We start from the raw sequence: 18,701 nt of genomic DNA, 5'->3' as shown, positions 1-18,701 counted from the left end.
CTCTGTGTATCACACAACATCCATATAGTAAATACAATCCTTTGAATGGCCTGCCATCTCGACTCCCAGACGGGCGAGGGGTACCGGAGGAGGAGGCTCCCCCTGCACCAGCTGTGGTCGGAGAGGACACACGGCCGATCGGTGATGGGGGGGGGGGGGCCCGTCTAGGAGTCGAGATGGCAGGCGGAACACTTCTCAGTCACCCCAGGTGAGTCAGCACCAAACCCACCCAGAACCACCTGTTGGTCACATGTTTGTCTTGATTTTGTTTCTTGATTTTTTCCCCCTCTTCCCAGCATAAGGTGCTAGTCATTTCAGGTGCAGCTGGGAACTTTATGGATCGCGGACTCGCCATCAAGCTGGGTGTTCCGCTCGTGCCGATAGATTCTCCCTTCCCCATGCACTCCCTAGATAGCCGGCCATTAGGGTCAGGGTTGGTCAGGGAGGCCACAGTTCCACTGGACATGGTGACGCAGGGGAATCATAGGGAGCGAATTAGTGTCTTCATTATCGATTCGCCTGCGTTTCCAGTGGTGCTGGGGATTCCCTGGCTGGCTAGTCACAATCCTAAGATTTCGTGGAGACAGGGGGTTCTCCAGGGGTGGTCAGAGGAGTGTTCTGGAAGGTGTCTGGGAGTTTCCATCGGTGCCACGTCGGTGGAGAGTCCAGACCAGGGTTCCATGGTGCGCATCCCCTCCGAATATGCTGATTTGGCAATCGCTTTCAGTAAGAAGAGAGTGACAGGGCGGGGATTGTGCGATAAATCTCCAGGTAAATGCTGCACTTCCCAAGAGTCATGTGTACCCATTGTCCCAGGAGGAGACGTTGGCTATGGAGACATAGGTCACGGAATCTCTGGGACAGGGGTACATTCGGCCCTCCATCTCGCCCGTCTCCTCGAGTTTATTTTCTGTGAAGAAAAAGGAGGGAGGTCTGCGTCCGTGCATTGATTATAGAGGTCTAAATGCCATCACAGTGGGGTTTAGTTACCTACTACATCTCATCGCTATGGCGGTGGAATCATTTCACGGAGCACAGTTTTACACAAAACTGGATCTCAGGAGCGTGTATAGTCTGGTGCGTATTCGGGATGGAGACGAGTGGAAAACCGTGTTTAGTACCACATCAGGCCACTATGAGTACCTTGTCATGCCGTATGGGTTAAAGAATGCTCCAGCCGTCTTTCAATCCTTTGTAGACGAGATTCTCAGGGACCTGCACGGGCAGGGTGTGGTTGTTTATATCGATGATATTCTGATCTATTCCACCACCCGCACCACGCATGTGTCTCTGGTACTCAAGGTGCTTGGTAGACTGCTGGAGCATGACCTATACGTCAAGGCTGAGAAGTGTGTGTTCTCCAAACGAGCCGTCTCCTTCCTGGGTTATCGCATTTTCACCTCGGGGGTGGTGATGGAGTGTGACCGCATTAAGGCTGTGCGTAATTGGCCGACTCCTACCACGGTGAAGGAAGTGCAGCGGCTTTTGGGGTTTGCCAATTACTACCGGGGGTTTATCCGGGGTTTTGGCCAGGTAGCGGCCCCCATTACCTCACTGCTGAAGGGGGGGGCGGTGCGTTTGCGGTGGTCGGCAGAGGCGGGTGCCGTGCTATCACAGCGCTCGGGTACGCCACCAAAACACAGCCTCTGCGCTTTCTTTTCGAGGAAGCTCAGTCCGGCCGAGCGTAACTATGATGTGGGGTCCGGGAGTTGTTAGCGGTGGTCAAGGCCCTGAGGGTGTGGAGACACTGGCTTGAGGGGGCTAAGCACCCCTTTCTCATCTGGACCGACCACCAGAATCTGGAGTATATTCGGGCAGCTAGGAGACTGAATCCACATCAGGCAAGGTGGGCCATGTTCTTCCTGCGATTCAGGTTTACTCTGTCGTATAGACCAGGCTCCCTGAACGTAAAGGCTGACGCGCTGTCCCGTCTTTATGACACGGATCAGTCCACCGAGCCTACTCCCATCCTTCCAGCCTCGAGGCTGATGGCACCAGTGGTATGGGAGGTGGACTCGGACATCGAGCGGGCGTTACGGGCGGAGCCTGCGCCTCCTCAGTGTCCGGCTGGGCGTAAGTACGTGCCGCTTTGTGTTCGGGACCAACTGATTCGGTGGGCTCACACCCTACCCTTCTCGGGTCATCCTGGGGTGGCGAGGACAGTGCGGGGCCTCCGGGGGAAGTATTGGTGGCCCACCTTGGCTAGGGACGTTAGGGTTTATGCCTCTTCCTGTTAGGTGTGTGCCCAGAGTAAGGCTCCTAGGCACCTTCCTAGAGGGAAGTTACACCCCCTCCCCGTTCCACAACGGCCATGGTCTCACTTATCAGTGACCGATCTCCCCCCGTCTCAGGGGAACACCACGGTTTTGGTGGTTGTGGATCGGTTTTCTAAGTCCTGCCGTCTCCTCCCGTTGCCCGGTCTCCCTACAGCCCTACAGACTGCGAAGGCGTAATTCACCCACGTCTTCCGGCACTACGGGGTGCCGGAGCACATCTCTGATCGGGGTCCCCAGTTCACGTCCCGGGTATGGAGGGCGTTCATGGAATGACTGGGGGTCTTGGTCAGCCTGACCTCCGGTTATCACCCCGAGAGTAATGGGCAGGTGGAGAGAGTGAACCAGGAGGTGGGTAGGTTTCTGCGGTCGTATTGCCAGGACCGGCCCAGCGAGTGGTCTAGGTACGTCCCATGGGTGGAGTTGGCCCAAAACTCACTCCGTCACTCCTCGACAAACCTATCTCAGTTCCAGTGTGTGTTGGGCTACCAGCCGGGCCTGGCACCTTGGCATCCGAGTCAGACCGAAGCTCCTGCGGTGGAGGAGTGGGTGCAGCTCTCCAAGGAGACCTGGATGGCCGTCCAGGAATCCCTCAAACAAGCCAGTGGACAGCAGAAGAGGAGTGCTGACCGCCACCGCAGTGAGGCTCCCGTGTTTGTACCGGGGGACAGGGTCTGGCTCTCGACCCGAAACCTACCCCTCCGCTTGCCCTGCCGGAAGCTGGGGTCGCAGTGTGTGGGGCCCTTCAAAGTCCTGAGGAGGATAAACGATGTGTGTTATCGATTACAACTCCCTTCCTATTATCGTATTAACCCCTTGTTTCATGTGTCTCTCCTCAGGCCGGTTTGTAGCTGGTCCCCTGCAGGACGGCGAGGTCACGACTCCTACCGAAGGTGGCTCCCCTTCCTGTTCGGGTGGCGCTCGGCGGTCGTCGTCACCGGCTCGGCGGTCGTCGTCACCGACTGTTTAGTTCCCCGTGTTTTGGGGGATTTGTTTGCGTTGGCGTCGTTTTCACCGGTGTGGTGAATTAAAAGTATCGCTACCCTGAACTCTCTGTTTACTGTGCCTGACTTCTTCCTCCACTACACCCCAGGCATTACACACACACAACATACGTCCACACACACATAACATGTGCACACATGCATAATGACGCCACACACACACACTCACACGCACTTTCACACTCACCACATACGCTGCTGCTACTGTTTATTATCTATCCTGTTGCTTAGTCACTTTATCCCTATAGTACCTATATGTACAAGCTACCTCAATTACATCGTACCCATGCACATCGACTTCGTACTGGTACTACCTGTAAATAGCTATGTTATTTTTACTTGCTATTGTTATTCGTTATTCAATGTGTGTTTATTTCTCGTGTCACTATTTCTATTTCATTTTTTTATCTTTAACTCTGCATTAACTCAAAACAAATCAAATCAAATATTAGGTTGTCTATAGGTTGTCTCATCGTTGTCGGTGATCAGGCCTAACAATGTTGTGTCGTCAGCAAACTTAATGATGGTGTTGGAGTCGTGCTTGGCCACACAGTCGTGGGTAAACAGGGAGCACAGGAGGAGACTAAGCACGCACCCCTGAGGGGCCCCCGTGTTGAGGGTCAGCGTGGCAGATGTGTTGTTGCCTGCCCTTACTTCCAGGAAGTCCAGGATCCAGTTGCAGAGGGAGGTGTTTAGTCCCAGGGTCCTTATCTTAGTGATGAGCTTTGTGGGCTCTATGGTGCTGAACGCTGAGCTGTAGTCAATGAACAGCATTCTCACATAGCTGTTCCTTTTGTCCAGGTGGGAAAGGGCTGTGGGGAATGTGATTGAATTTGGGGGAATAGTTCCTGAATTTGGGGGAAATTAGCTGAAATGTTGCCAGGGGAACCACATGCACTGGGCTCTCAAACAGTCAACTTGTGAATGTCAACACTATTTCAAGTGGATATTTGTCATTTTTAAGTGTTTCTTCTGTGCTTTGGAATTCCCCCAATGTGAAAAATAAAGCTGGCACCCATTTATATCCAGTTGAGAAGTTAATGATCACGACCTCTCATTATTCAAGACTTTCAGTCATGCAATGCTTAAAAGGTCATTTCAAGTTAATTCATGTATTTATCATCCCTCATTCCACCTAGCAAATATAATTCCATAAAGTGGCTGCCTGGCACTATGATTCTGGTACCAAGAATAGAGTGTGAACATTCACTGACAAGGTCATTGAAGATTAGCACTTCAATAGTGCTGTTTGCTAAATCAAGGAGAAGTGTTACAAAATGTCTTTGTAGATCCTGTCCTGATAGGATGTACATTATACTGTGAAGTTCCATAACACGCAAACAATCTCACTGGATATCGTCCAGAGACTGGCAAAAACTGTAAACCCGCAACTGCATTTTGGAGCTATAATGCGAAATAAATCTAGTTTCCAACCATGGAAGTCTTCAAACTGTCATATCTGAACTCTTGCCTGAGAGAACAATGGGGTAAATTGGACTAAAAAATGTTCCAATGGCAGAGGTGAAGCTGTAGCCTTTGTTTTCTTTAAGCAGAGTCTTGGTGTTTAAGGAAAGAAAGAAAAAAAGAAAAGAAAGAACTGATAGAAAAGAAATAATCTGTGATAATCAGTCTGTCAGCCATGAAATTACACAAGTCAGCTCGTCACAGTGCCTCAGCCTAGACCCTTAATTTGATATAATTAACCCTGCATCTCTCCTAGCCCTTTGGCTCTTAGTCATGACCAGCAGCTGAGAGTAGAAATTATAGTGTTTCTTCTCCTTCACTTTCCCACTTCCTGTCTGCAAGTGGTGATGCATTATCGTCTTAATCGCTGATGAGTTGGTTCTCGCTAACCCACCATCTTGGTTGAGTCACGCTCACTCACTTGTGTGAGTTCTTCTCACTCACTTGTGACTGATTTTATTAGGGATAATGAAGTGTCATGAACCTGTTGATCTGACACAGTTGAGTCATTATGCTGATGAAAGAAAGACTTTGTGGCCAAAATGAACTTCCATCCTCACAGGCCAGGGGCACAACAATGTATGAATTTGTGGTTGGATCAGAATCACCGGCATTATCATTGGCCAGTACGGAGAATTAAGTAAAACCACAAGTCCAAATCCCTATCTCCATCCATGGCTAATTTAGGAAAGGGCCAATTTTAGCTAGCTGGCTAGCTAGGCACTGGAGGACAACAACACAACGAGATTCAACAATTCAAGTTTTTCTGTAAATTACTTATGCTTTCAATTGGATTTGATAGAAGTCACGGCAAATCCAAGATGGCTTCCCTTGACACTTTTTTTTTGCTGCGCCAGGACCATTCACAGTTGAGCTTGCTCAGTTTAGCTCAATGCTAATTTTGTATACTTTTTTTGTCAAGGGAGGATAGAGGCTCGCTGGCTTCCCTTCCCTTCAATGCAACGGGCGGCAACAATGTCATACTCGTTTTGACCAAACAGCATCAGATAGATGGTCTACACATAGAGAGACAGAGGGGCGCTGTTTTGCTCTCTCGAATGCATTCTCCTGTGTGATAAATTCAGCCTCTTGCGAATTGAAGGAAAATTATGAAACGCAGAGAGACGAAAGATACATTATTTTACGCTTTTTATTTTTTTTGTTGGAAAATGTTTTTGGGAAGCCTAACTTCCCTTGGCATCCTTGAATATACACAACTGCCATGTTATTTAGGGCTTGCTGTCTTCATTAATTTCAAGCAGCACTAGGCCTGCAGGAGACAATACCAAGAATTGTAGAGTAAACTACATAAACTAGAATTGATTTCAGACATATGGGCTCCCGAGTGCGCAGCAGCCTAAGGCACTGCATCTCAGTGCAAGAGGCGTCACTACAGTCCCTGGTTCGGATCCAGGCTGTATCGCATCCGACCGTGATTGGTAATCTCATAGGGCGGCGCACAATTGGCCCAGTGTCATCCGTTGTGGCCGGGGTAGGCCGTCATTGTAAATAAGAATGTGTTCTTAACTAAGAAATAAAAAAATATAGACAATGCTATGATGTTAAGATTATTGTTATTTCTGACCATTACTATTTTTGGATTAATGCATCCTGATATAAGATCAGTAGCATAATATCTGTATTTCATACCCTGCTCTGTTGTGGTGTTTGTATTCAAGTCACAGAGAGGCTGCAGTCTAGCTCGCTCTGCTATTATTTCAAGGACATCACCTCACAGAGGAGCCTTGGGGGAGGCAGAGTGATCTGTCACTACTAGGATCACAAGACAGGGATTCATTTGTGAGTAAATTTACTTTTCATTATAGTCATGCACTACAAACCAAGTAAATTTTAAACATAATGACAACACACGAGAAAAAATCTCAAATATATGCATAATTTGTTTGTGGCTACAACATATTGGGGAATAATACCAAACTGATTGGCAATAAAGACGCATGTCTGTCTAATTGTATTGACTGTCTCGCGCAGAATTCTGTTTCTGCTCTACTGTAGAAGTAATGTTGAAGTTATGGAGAAACACAAATTAATTATGCTTGAAAGAGTTTCATCAAGTATTCTAATTTAAACTAGATATGCTAGATCTGGAGAGTGACAGGAAAATTATAGAACTTCAAAGTGAAAGAATTGCCAGAATATGAATGAGACTGTAGTGAAAAGTTTATCATGATTGTATAACATACAGTATTTCAGAAAATAAATTATATAAATGTATGAATGAATCTTACAGAACCCGGGAGGTGACATTGACTGAGATTTTCCATAGAATCCAAAGGCCCTGCAAACAAATTGCCCAACATACCAAACACCTATATTGAAGCAATAAGGCCAGAGGGGGTGTGGTATATGGCCAATGTACCACAAACTCTTGAGGTGTCTTATTGCTATTATACACTGTTTTTTCATACCCGTGGTACGTGGTCTGACATACCACAGCTTTCAGCCAATCAGCATTCAGGGCTAGAACCACCCAGTTTATAATATACAGTATACATTGAGTGCACAAAACATTAGGAACACCTGCTCTTTCCATGACATAGACTGACCAGGTGAATCCAGGTGAAAGCTATGATCCCTTATTGATGTCACCTGTTAAATCCACTTCAATCCGTGTAGATGAATGGAAGGAGACAGGATAAAGAATGATTTTTAAGCCTTGAGACAATTGAGATATGGATTGTGTATGTGTGCCATTTAGAGGGTGAATGGGGGAAAGACAAAATGTTTCAGTGCCTTTGAACGGGGTATGGTAGTATAGTAGGTGCCAGGTGCACCGGTTTGAGTGTGTCAACAACTGTAATGCTGCTGTTTAAAAAAAAAATCTCAACAGTTTCCTGTGTGTATCAAGAATGGTCCACCACCCAAAGGACATCCAGCCAACTACAGGCATTGATGAAAGAGGACAAAGGAGGCTGACACGAATTGTACAGAGCAACAGACGGGCTACAGTTAGTCAACTGACAGTCCAGTACAGCATTGTTGCCCAAAGACCCATAAAAGAATGCACAACTCATCATACCTTGACACGAAGGGAATATGGCAGCCGACAACCTTACAGAGTTCCACTTCTTTCAACAAAAACACAAAACTGTGGTTGCAGTGGGCTAAGGAATGAAAACACTGAATAGAGATTTGGAAAAACATCAAGAATGGTCCACCATCCAAAGGACATCCAGCCAACTTGACAACTGTGGGAAGCATTGAAGTGAACATGGGCCAGCATCTCCGTGGAACACTTTCAACACCAAATTGAGGCTGTTGTGATGGCAAAGGGGGGTGCAACTCAAACTTAGCAAGGTGTTCTTAATGTTTTGTAAACTCACTGTATATTAAATATGATAGCCTGTCTGCTGCCTGCTTCAATCTGACCCAAGAATAATAACCAAATTCATGTAATATTCTTTCTGACATTTATGATGACAAAAATAGAAGGATGTCTGGGACTGCCTTACCAAACTACATTGACAAGAAAGACACAATCCCTCCACATCCACCATGAGGCAAGCGCTCAAACAGAGAGTAAGCGAGAGGTTTTAGTTTAGCCCAAATCTGTCCAAAATAAGCCCAATGCGTTTCCATTTATTTTGCACCTCAACTTGTTGCCTGCCTTCCCGTCCTCGGGACAAGGACTCCCATTGTTAGGGCGGAGGCATTATCATCTCGTCATTATATACAGATCTCTAGCTCAGCTATCCACGGATGAACAAGACGACAGCAGAATCCAGCTGATCACTGACAGGACAGCAAGGGCAAGAACAGCTCGAGACCAGAGGCAGCGCGCATGGACACGGATGTGTTGTTGGCAACATTACGCAGCACAAGAGTGGTGGAAAGTACCCGATAGAGTCGATAGTGGGCGAATTATAACACATTTGGCTTACAAGTGTGTGTCCACATACCTAAATGTAATTTTAAACCCTTATTCTACACACCAAATTGTTTTATTTTCATCAGAGTCGATTATGTAGCCTACCTTTCCCTTTCGACGGAATTCCAGGCATCATCTACGGTATTCCAGAACCGCCGGCATCAGAAAGACTTCTCTTCACAAACGACAGTTGAAGAAGTCACGACGAAGACAGGAAAACACTGAAATGTGTAGCCAACAGGGATATTTAAGAGTGTGAAAACTTCCTCAACGCAACACGAAGCTGCTCTTTCAGTTTTTTTGTTGTTCAAGAGGAGAGAAAATGATTCCACCGGCTAACATCATGCAGGACGAGAGTTTGGGCAAGAACGAGCGCGATCAGCACGAGACACCTCAGTCACCAGCGCCCAGTGCTAGTCAACAGGAGACAAAGGTAGTGTACCCAAGAAGGTCGTTTTTAGGTGATGCGACCATTCCATTAAACAATAGATCGTGAAAGGGTATGAAATAGATAAAGAGGCTGCATGACTCCCTCTCAATCTAGAACAGCCAAAGCTCAGACATGTGTTTTACAAATTTAGCCTGTTCAATTAATTACATATTTTAAATATGCAGCCTCTCAGTCTGGAACAGCCAAAGCTTTGACATGTATTTGACATATGTTGTACATTTTTGATGGCTCATATATTGGACAAGGTCATACTTCACTTATGCACTATGGTGGAAACAAAAAGATATTCACACTGTATATTCCATCCATTCATACATATTTAATGTATTCAGTTATGTATTCCAAAAATGTTAATTAAAACGTATCTGTCCCATAATAGGCATTATTGAAGTAGAGTTATATGATTGAAAAATTAAGCCTGTACTCTGAAATGCTATTCTAGGCAACTATTTTGCGTTATAGCTTAATATCCTTTCATAACAACATTGTTTGTTCCTGAGTTCATTTAGTCTGAATTTAGTTTTTGCACTTATTGTTTTCAGCCAATAATATTAATTTATGACATTCAACCTTGCCAATGAAAGTATAGTATCATAAACAGCTTAATATGTATGAATAGGACAGACAGATGGACCCTAAAAGTTTTGGGGGTTGAAACATGTGGGAACTATAGGATTGTTCCAGCTCTGCTATTGGCATTTTGTCTACAGATGTAAACTCCTAATTTGAGCCAGTTTGCTACAGCAGAAAAATAATAATGAACAGAAGGGAAATAACCCTACAGCAACAGGAAATGACCCATAAAAGAATGCACAGCTCATCAATACCTTGATATGAAGGGGGTATGGCAGCCGACAACCTTACAGAGTTCCACTTCTTTCAACAAAAACACGAAACTGCGGTTGCAGACATTTTTTATAGGGGTTGATACATTTTTCATTAGGGCAAATCAAGTCTGAAATTTCAAAGTGGAATTTACAAACTTTAGAAGCCTTTTACACTATACTCATAACTATACGTTTGCATTTCCTGCTCCGCAGGAATATTCTCAGCAACAATAGAGTGATCAAATTAATATCCCATATCTGTAGTTTTGTAGTCCACACCCATTTATCTGGGTCACCTGTAACCCTGTGTAAGTACTTCAATTAGATGTAAAATACTGGACCAATCACTATCACTACAGTTGTATATTTTAAACCAGTTACGCTCCCTTCCTGTCCCAAAGCTCTCGGGCTTAAGCAGGACACTTTAGAGACGCTTCTGAGTTTCTTTCATCACTGACCTGTTTTCATTTCAGTTTTTCCATTTCCTCTCCATGGCAGCCAGTTGCTCCGGCGATGGCAAAATGAGAACTCTTTCCCTTTCATTGTTACATTACTGTAGCACTCCCTATCCCTACACATCAGTAAATGTGGTCACTAGACTGTGCGATTAGAATGGATTCGTGGCAGGTATCCTGGCATAGTTAGCAGCTGTGGGCAAGCAACAGTACTACTTGCTTCCAGGTGTCTCAGTTGGGATGCTATGGTTGGGTTCCTTGGAGAGAGGTGCATGACTTTGAGAATGTTGATTGCTTTCTAAATGGATAATGAGCTATTTAGCCAGGTGTCATTATACTCTTTCATAATCAGAAATAATATCTTAGAAAGGGAAAAGCATTTAACCCAAACCCTCTGAATCAGAGAGGGCTGCCTTAATCGACATTGGCGCCCGGGGAACAGTGGATTAACTGCCTTGCTCAGAACAACAGATTTTTACCTTGTCAGCTCAGAGATTCGATCCAGCAACCTTTCGGTTACTGGCCTGCTCCCAGAATTCCCTTGATACTCTAGGGCAGGGGTATTCAACTCTTACCCTACGAGGTCCGGAGCCTGCTGGTTTTCTTTTCTACCTGATAATTAATTGTACCCACCTGGTGTCCCAGGTCTAAATCAGTCCCTGATTAGAGGGGAACAATAAAATAAACACTGTGGAACTGGCTTTGACAGCCAGAGTTGGGTTTGAGGGTTCTAGGGCATTCTAGAAGGTCAGAGTAGTGCATGGAACCATACCTCACATGGGTGATTCAACAATGCACATGGCACAGACTGTTGATTTCACTCAAAATGCATAATAAACCATTTGTAATACATGTTCATGAAGTCGCAGAGAAAGAAGCTAGGCGACTTCTTTGAAGACACCATATAGGGACTCTTTCAATCATTTCAATGTGACTTTTATGGTTTTTCCTTTTAAGGAAAAGTTGGGTTTCATAAAGTAAGAAAAGTTAAGTGCCCTATCAAAACTTGCATCAGTATCTTTGCTAAAACTCTAATTTTGTATAGTCTTAATGACAAACACTATTTAAGCTTCCTTGGGAAAATCATAATTCATCATATTCCCTTAGGTGTTTTTGGTAAATTAGGTTTTTAGCTTGAAACCCCCCCCTTTCTCATGGCTCCTTTTAAGCTTGTCCATGTGGCTATTGCTCTTGTGATAGATCCCGTATCAACAGCCAGCTATTTCCCAATGGTGCACCCACAGTCTGGTGTTGCTTGATGCATTTATTTTCTTATTATGCTGACAACCTTTATGTTAGTTTCCAGTCTTGAGAAAGAGAACATTGCATCCTTGAGCCTTCATTGTTTAGAATTAGAAATAGCTGAAAGCTCTTCATCCAGAAAGTAGTTTGTTTTATTTTTCATCGTTGGAAAGCAATTTATAGGTGCAAATGTTTTCTATACAATATAATGCATGTCAAATCATTTTAGAATTGAGGTACAGTAAATGTTCTGTTTAATTCCATAGTAGCTCTGTAACTTAAAGATAACACAGACAGATCATCCCCTTACTGAGGGAGGGAGAGAGTGGACAATATATTTTTTATACACTACCGTTCAAAAGTTTGGGGTCACTTAGAAATGTCCTTGTTTTTGAAAGAAAAGCACAGTTTTGTCCATTAAAATAACATCAAATGGATCAGAAATACAGTGTAGACATTGTTAATGTTGTAAATGTGTCACGGCTGATTTCCTCCTCTTCGTCTGAAGAGGTGTAGCAGGGATCGGACCAAAATGCAGCGTGATAAGTCTCCATAGTTGTTTTTAATGAATAAACCGAAACACTACAAAACAATAAACAAAACTTGAATAACCGAAACAGTACCGTGTGGTGAAACAAACACAGACACGGAAACAATCACCCACAAAGTACCCAAAGAATATGGCTGCCTAAATATGGTTCCCAATCAGAGACAACGATAGACAGCTGCCTCTAATTGAGAACCAATCTAGGCAACCATAGACATACAATATACCTAGAAAGGAAACAGCCCCATAAACATACAAAACCCCTAGACAAGACAAAAACACATACATCACCCATGTCACACCCTGACCTAACCAAAATAACAAGAAAAACCAAGAATACTAAGGTCAGGGTGTGACAGTACCCCCCCAGTACCCCCCCCCCCCCCCCGGACTCCCGGCCACACACCTAAACCTATAGGGGAGGGTCTGGGTGGGGCGTCTGTCCATGGTGGCGGCTCTGGCGCTGGACGTGGACCCCACCACACCATAGTCTTTGTCCGCTTTAGTCTCCTCCTAGGAACGGCCGTCAACCTAGGATTGACACCCTACTAAATGGCCCCACTGGACTGAGGGGCAGCTCCGGACTGAGGGGCAACTCCGGACTGAGGGGCAGCTCGGGACTGAGGGGCAGCTCGGGACTGGCTGACGACTCTGGCGGATCCTGGCAGACTGGCGGCTCTGGCGGATCCTGGCAGACAGGCGGCTCTGGCAGATCCTTGCAGACTGGCGGCTCTGGCGGATCCTGGCAGACAGGCGGCTCTGGCAGATCCTGGCAGACTGGCGGCTCTGGCGGATCCTGGCAGACTGGCGGCTCTGGTGGATCCTGGCAGACTGGCGGCTCTGGCGGATCCTGGCAGACAGGCGGCTCTGGCGGACCCTGGCAGACTGGCGGATCCTGGCAGACTGGTGGCTCTGGCGGATCCTGGCTGAATGGCGGCTCTGGCAGATCCTGGCTGAATGGCGGCTCTGGCGGATCCTGGCTGACTGGCGGCTCTGGCGGCTGACTGGCGGCTCCTGGCTGACTGGCGCCTCCTGGCTGACTGGTGGCTCTGGCGGCTCCTGGCTGACTGGCGGCTCTGGACAGGCTGGAGACTCTAGCAGCTCTGGACAGGCGGGAGACTCTAGCAGCTCTGGACAGGCGGGAGACTCTAGCAGCGCTGGACAGGCGGGAGACTCTAGCAGCGCTGGACAGGCAGGAGACTCTGGAGCACCTGTAGGGCTGAGACGGAGAGACAGCCTGGTGCGGGGGGCTGCCACCGGAGAGCTGGTGCGTGGAGGTGGCACTGGATAGACCGGACCGTGCAGGCACACTGGAGCTCTTGAGCACCGAGCCTGCCCAACCTTACCTGGTGGAATGCTCCCAGTCGCACTGCCAGTGTTTGCGAGGTGGAATAGCCCGCACTGGGCTGTGCAGGCGAACCGGGGACACCATGCATAAGGCTGGTGCCATGTACGCCGGCCCAAGGAGACGCACTGGAGACCAGATGCACAAAGCCGGCTTCATGGCACCTGGCTCGATGTCCACTCTAGCCCGGCCGATACGAGGAGCTGGTATGTACTGCACCGGGCTATGCACCCGCACTGGGGACACTGTGCGCTCCACAGCATAACACGGTGCCTGCCCGGTCTCTCTCACCCAACGGTAAGCACAGGAAGTTGGCACAGGAAGTTGGCACAGGTCTCCTACCTGGCTTCGCCACACTCCCTGTGTGTCCCCCCCAATAAATCTTTGGGTCTGACTCTCGGGCTTCCATCCGCACCGCCGTCCCGCCTCCTCATACCAGCGCCTCTCCGCCTTCGCTGCCTCCATGTCTTCTTTGGGGCGTCGATATTCTCCTGGCTGTGCCCAGGGTCCTTTCCCGTCTAGGATCTCCTCCCAAGTCCATGTCTCTACATAGTGCTGCCTCTCCTGCTGCTGCTGCTGCTGCTGCCTCTCCTGCTGCTGCCTGTTACCACGCCGCTTGGTCCTTGGTTAGTGGGTGATTCTGTCACAAAATAACAAGGAAAACAAAGAACACTAAGGTCAGGGTGTGACAAAATGACTATTGTAGCTGGAAACGGGACATTTTTTATGGAATATCTACATATGCGTACAGAGGCCCATTATCAGCAACCATCACTCCTGTGTTCCAATGGCATGTTGTGATAACTAATCCAAGTTTATCATTTTAAAAGGCTAATTGATCATTAGAAAACCCTTTTGCAATTATGTTAGCACAACTGAAAACTGTTGATCTGATTAAAGAAGCAATAAAACTGGCCTTCTTTAGACTAGTTCAGTATCTGAAGCATCAGCATGTGTGGGTTCGATTACAGGCTCAAAATGGATCGAAACAAAGAACTTTCTTCTGAAACTCGTCAGTCTATTCTTGTTCTGAGAAATGAAGGCTATTCCGTGTGAGACGAAACTGGATCTAACCAGAATAGAAAGAGGAGTGGGATGCCCCGGTGCACAACTGAGCAAGAGGACAAGTACATTAGAGTGTCTAGTTTGAGAAACGGACACCTCACAAGTTCTCCACCAGCAGCTTCATTAAATAGTACCCGCAAAACACCAGTCTCAACGTCAACAGTGAAGAGGCGACTCCGGGATGCTGGTTTCTGATAATGGGCCTCTGTACGCTTATGTATATATTCCATATAAAATCAGCCGTTTCCAACTACAGTAGTCATTTACAACATTAACAATGTCTCCACTGTATTTCAGATCAATTTTATGTTATTTTAATGGACAAAAAATGTGCTTTTCTTGGGTAACACACATGCACTGTATGCTCATAAAGTACTGATGTCTAGTGTATTATGTCGCTCTCTGGTCTTAGATAGAGAAAAAAGTGCAAAATTCTATGATAATGCTCCTGTAGCTAGACAATGTTAGACATTGCTTTTATAATTCTACTTTTCAGCCAGGCCCTATTGAAATGGAGAACAGGTATTCCTTAGATAAGTTTTCAGCTCATGTCTTACCTTACCTGTTTAATTCAATTAGACTTGAATCGAAATGGAAAGAGAGATAACGTTACAATTTGACTTTCAAGATGCCACAATGTATGCCAACATTTTTTATCTCGACCGTAGTTTCATTTCCATCTCATTGCTAAGAAGGTAAACAAACAGAAAAGGTAGCGTTTCTCAGTGAGAACGCTGTGTGTTTCTGAACATTATTGATAGGTATTTTCTTTCCTAATCTCCTAGAGTGAAGGCTAGGCTACATCAAAGCTTCAGTGAATTCCCAGAGTACCGTGATGTGTAGGTGGTAGAGGGCTGGATTGATTGTTTCCAGATTGACCTGAGTAATCAATAGGTCCTGATCATACACTTGCTGCCACAACTCCACTCAGTTGATTTGAACTGTTATACAATCATTGATCACCCCAGGTGATTTCAACTTAACCAAACATTAATGATCCTCTGACTGTATAGGCTTATGGGTGTTAACCTCAACACTTTCCAATCATGTAACCTAGAAATCATTGTTGAGGCCAATCTAATAAAAGCAGATCATATGTCATTTACGAAAGTTCAATCATGAAGGCTGGTCTGAAGCATAACATAATTCACTTTTGTTTCCTATTCCACGGGCATATTGGGAATGAATACAAATGTATCATCGTCAAAAGAGCGTCTTCTTTCTTCTCCTCTTTCCTATTAGCCATGTGCAGAATGTCATTCACCTACTTACCTTATAGCCTATAACACAGCACAATAATGCACATTCCTCACACCTGCTGTTTAACCTTGCAATTATCACCTTCCTCTTTCTCAACCAATGGGTGTAATTATTGGGATGTATTTATACTGTATGTCAACTTACCCATGTTCTCTCACTTGCTGTTTTTTGGCAACAATTTTCAACAACCATCCACTTCCCCACCACCAGCAGCTATAATAATCTTAGGGCCCGTCACTGGAACTCCTTTACCCCAGCGGGCGGGGGGCTTCGATGCCAGCAGCCCTGCATAGGGCTACCTGCCATCACATCATCGGAAACGAGGTCATTCCCCAAACTATTTAATAAAATGTCATATTGCATTCTGTTTTTGTTGTTCGTTCAGTTAAGCCTGTACTCGATTGAACAGCAGGGACAAATGCACCTAAATAGCAAGCAGAAAATAGGCACTCAATTCACCCTGGTGTTGGGTCCCCATTACAGAGCCAGCCCTGTCCTGTGTAATTGAACATCATGTTTTTATGAGACCATTCTATGACCGTCATTCACCATCATTTATAAAGAAGTGTTCTTCAATGTTTATTTTTTACATTTGATTGAACCTTTATTGAAATAGGCAAGTCAGTTAAGAACAAATTATTATTTACAATGTGACGCTGCAGGCACTGACTGGACAGATACGGAAGCAATGAAATTATCGTTTGTTGGAGAATCATTCGGTTGAGACTTTGTCACTACCCAAGTGGGAGCATAGTAAACGATAAGTCCTTCAAGATGAGGAAATACATTTTCTAGAGGTTGTAGAGGAGCTGTTTCCTGTCTCCAGGGTTGCTCTAGAAATTATAGTTTAAAAAAGAGAAGCAGTAATGAAATTGATTCAGGTTGTGGCACGGAATTGCCGCCCAGCATGGTAGAAATGATAAGCTACCTCCATGATGCATAGCCTAACCCAGGAAATTGCATTTCCTTTCGAGATGGGGGACCGGACCTACTGTATACAGAGTTTTCACAACAACAACAAAATCAGGTTGCCCTGGCAATGTAAGTGGGCAATATTGAGCATCAGAAAGCTACAAATAAATGAAAATGTATGAATGGTTGTCTCTTTCAGTTGAGGCAGGACTAAATGTGAGTTTTCTTGGAACAGCCCAATGAGAAGTCATATGGAGTAATAGTGCAGAACAGGACTTTACGGAACCTTGTACAGATGTAATGCGTATAGTGATGGAAATTTCAGGAGCAAAGATACCCATACATGCCCATACATACTACAGTAATGAGCAAGAATGACTGAATTTGATACATACTGTACAGTATGTAATAAACATGCTTTAATATATTATGATGGGACTATAGTCAATTTCTTCTCAAGCTTCTCTCTCTCTCTCTCTCTCTCTCTCTCCAGATGCAGAAGCTGAAGCGCTCCTTTTCCTTCAAAACCAAGAGAATGCGCAGCAAGAGCGCAGACAATTTCTTCCAGCGCAACAACAGTGACGCCAAGCTGTCGACAGAGCTGCTCTCGGACAACAGCAGCATCACAGGCCAAATGAGCATCATCGGGGTTACGGTGGCCAATCCCGTCCACCCTGTCCACCATGCCCCCCCTCGCTCAACCTCCAACCTGGTGATCTCTAATGCGCCCCCGGCCATCCCATGTGCCCCCCCTTCCTTGGTCTACTCCCCGGGGCGCCACCCCCTCGCCATCGACCCCACCGGACACGGCTTCATGGAGCACATCTTTAAGAAGCCCACCTTCTGCGACGTCTGCAACCACATGATCGTAGGTAATGGTCACCCTTCCAACCCAAATAAACATTTGCACCGCATTGTATTGCAGAAAAAAACTAAATTCAGATGATCTGGAAGGTGTCACTTATCCAGTGACTCTCGTTGATGTTTTGAAATGTTCCTCTGTAATTACTGCATATGGTATTTCAATGATTAAGAGAAAGCAGTGTAATGAAACCACCCCTTTCTCGTGAGATGTAGTTCTATCCATCAAAATGTGTCAGGCGGTCACAAGTGTCATAGAGTCATACTTAACCACTAGCTTCATTCCCGTAGGAACAGCCCGACAGCGGAAATGTGTCAGAGTTGTCCAGGAGCTGCAGTATGAACTGGGTGCTTAGTGAAAGAGGTCAGTCGGTCTCTCTCAGTGTCTGACAGGCAGCACAGTTCCATATGGCGGTCCCCAAACAGATGCTCCACCTTCCTTGCCCCCCCTTGTTAGGCACCATGCAGGCAGGGACCACCGGGAGCTTATGTAACAAGGTAGTAATGAGGGTCGCTTCAGACCATCTGCTAAGCCAGTGTTTGACAACCAATAAAACAAAACAGACGGTAGGTAGGGACCACGTGCTTTTGGTGTTGTTTGATGTGTCGGGGAGATGGGAGTACCAGGAGAATGGACCATTTGTTTCCTCTCTGAGTTTGAGGAACAATAGTGCTTTATTATTATGTAAAAAGTGCTTTGTTATTACGTACACTGCCGTTCAACATTTTTGGGTCATTTATAAATGTCCTTGTTTTTGAAAGAAAAGCAAATTTTTTGTCCATTAAAATAACATAAAATTGATCAGAAATACAGTGTAGACATTGTTAATGTTGTAAATGACTATTGTAGCTGGAAACAGAAGATTGTAATAGAATATCTACATAGGCGTACAGAGGCCCATTATCAGCAACCATCACTCCTGTGTTCCAATGGCATGTTGTGTTAACTAATCCAAGTTGATCATTTTTAAGGCTTATTGATCATTAGAAAACCCTTTTGCAATTATGTTAGCATAGCTGAAACTGTTGTACTGATTAAAACAGTACTAAAACCGGCCTTCTTTAGACTAGTTGATTATCTGGAGCATCAGCATTTGTGGGTTCGA

General features: G+C 45.7%; 2 protein-coding genes across 2 annotated transcripts in view; one reads left to right on the top strand and one right to left on the bottom strand.

Annotated features, from left to right (window-relative positions):
* LOC109903859 (nuclear receptor coactivator 7) overlaps positions 1-8,843 on the bottom strand; it is a 57,505-nt gene extending 48,662 nt beyond the window's left edge. Inside the window, exon 1 of the mRNA XM_020500857.2 lies at positions 8,736-8,843. The gene's annotated coding sequence lies outside the window, so the exon portion shown is untranslated. The remainder of the gene's footprint in view (positions 1-8,735) is intronic.
* LOC109903860 (SH3 and cysteine-rich domain-containing protein) overlaps positions 8,286-18,701 on the top strand; it is an 86,549-nt gene continuing 76,133 nt past the window's right edge. Inside the window, exons 1-2 of the mRNA XM_020500858.2 lie at positions 8,286-9,063; positions 17,228-17,606. Of these exons, the coding sequence (XP_020356447.1) occupies positions 8,953-9,063; positions 17,228-17,606 (490 nt within the window). The 5' untranslated portion in view covers positions 8,286-8,952. The remainder of the gene's footprint in view (positions 9,064-17,227; positions 17,607-18,701) is intronic.

Source organism: Oncorhynchus kisutch, linkage group LG14, assembly GCF_002021735.2.
Source record: "Oncorhynchus kisutch isolate 150728-3 linkage group LG14, Okis_V2, whole genome shotgun sequence".
Taxonomy (NCBI): Eukaryota; Metazoa; Chordata; class Actinopteri; order Salmoniformes; family Salmonidae; genus Oncorhynchus; species Oncorhynchus kisutch.
Note: the sequence above shows the minus strand (reverse complement) of the source record. Positions and strands in the feature narration are given on the sequence as shown.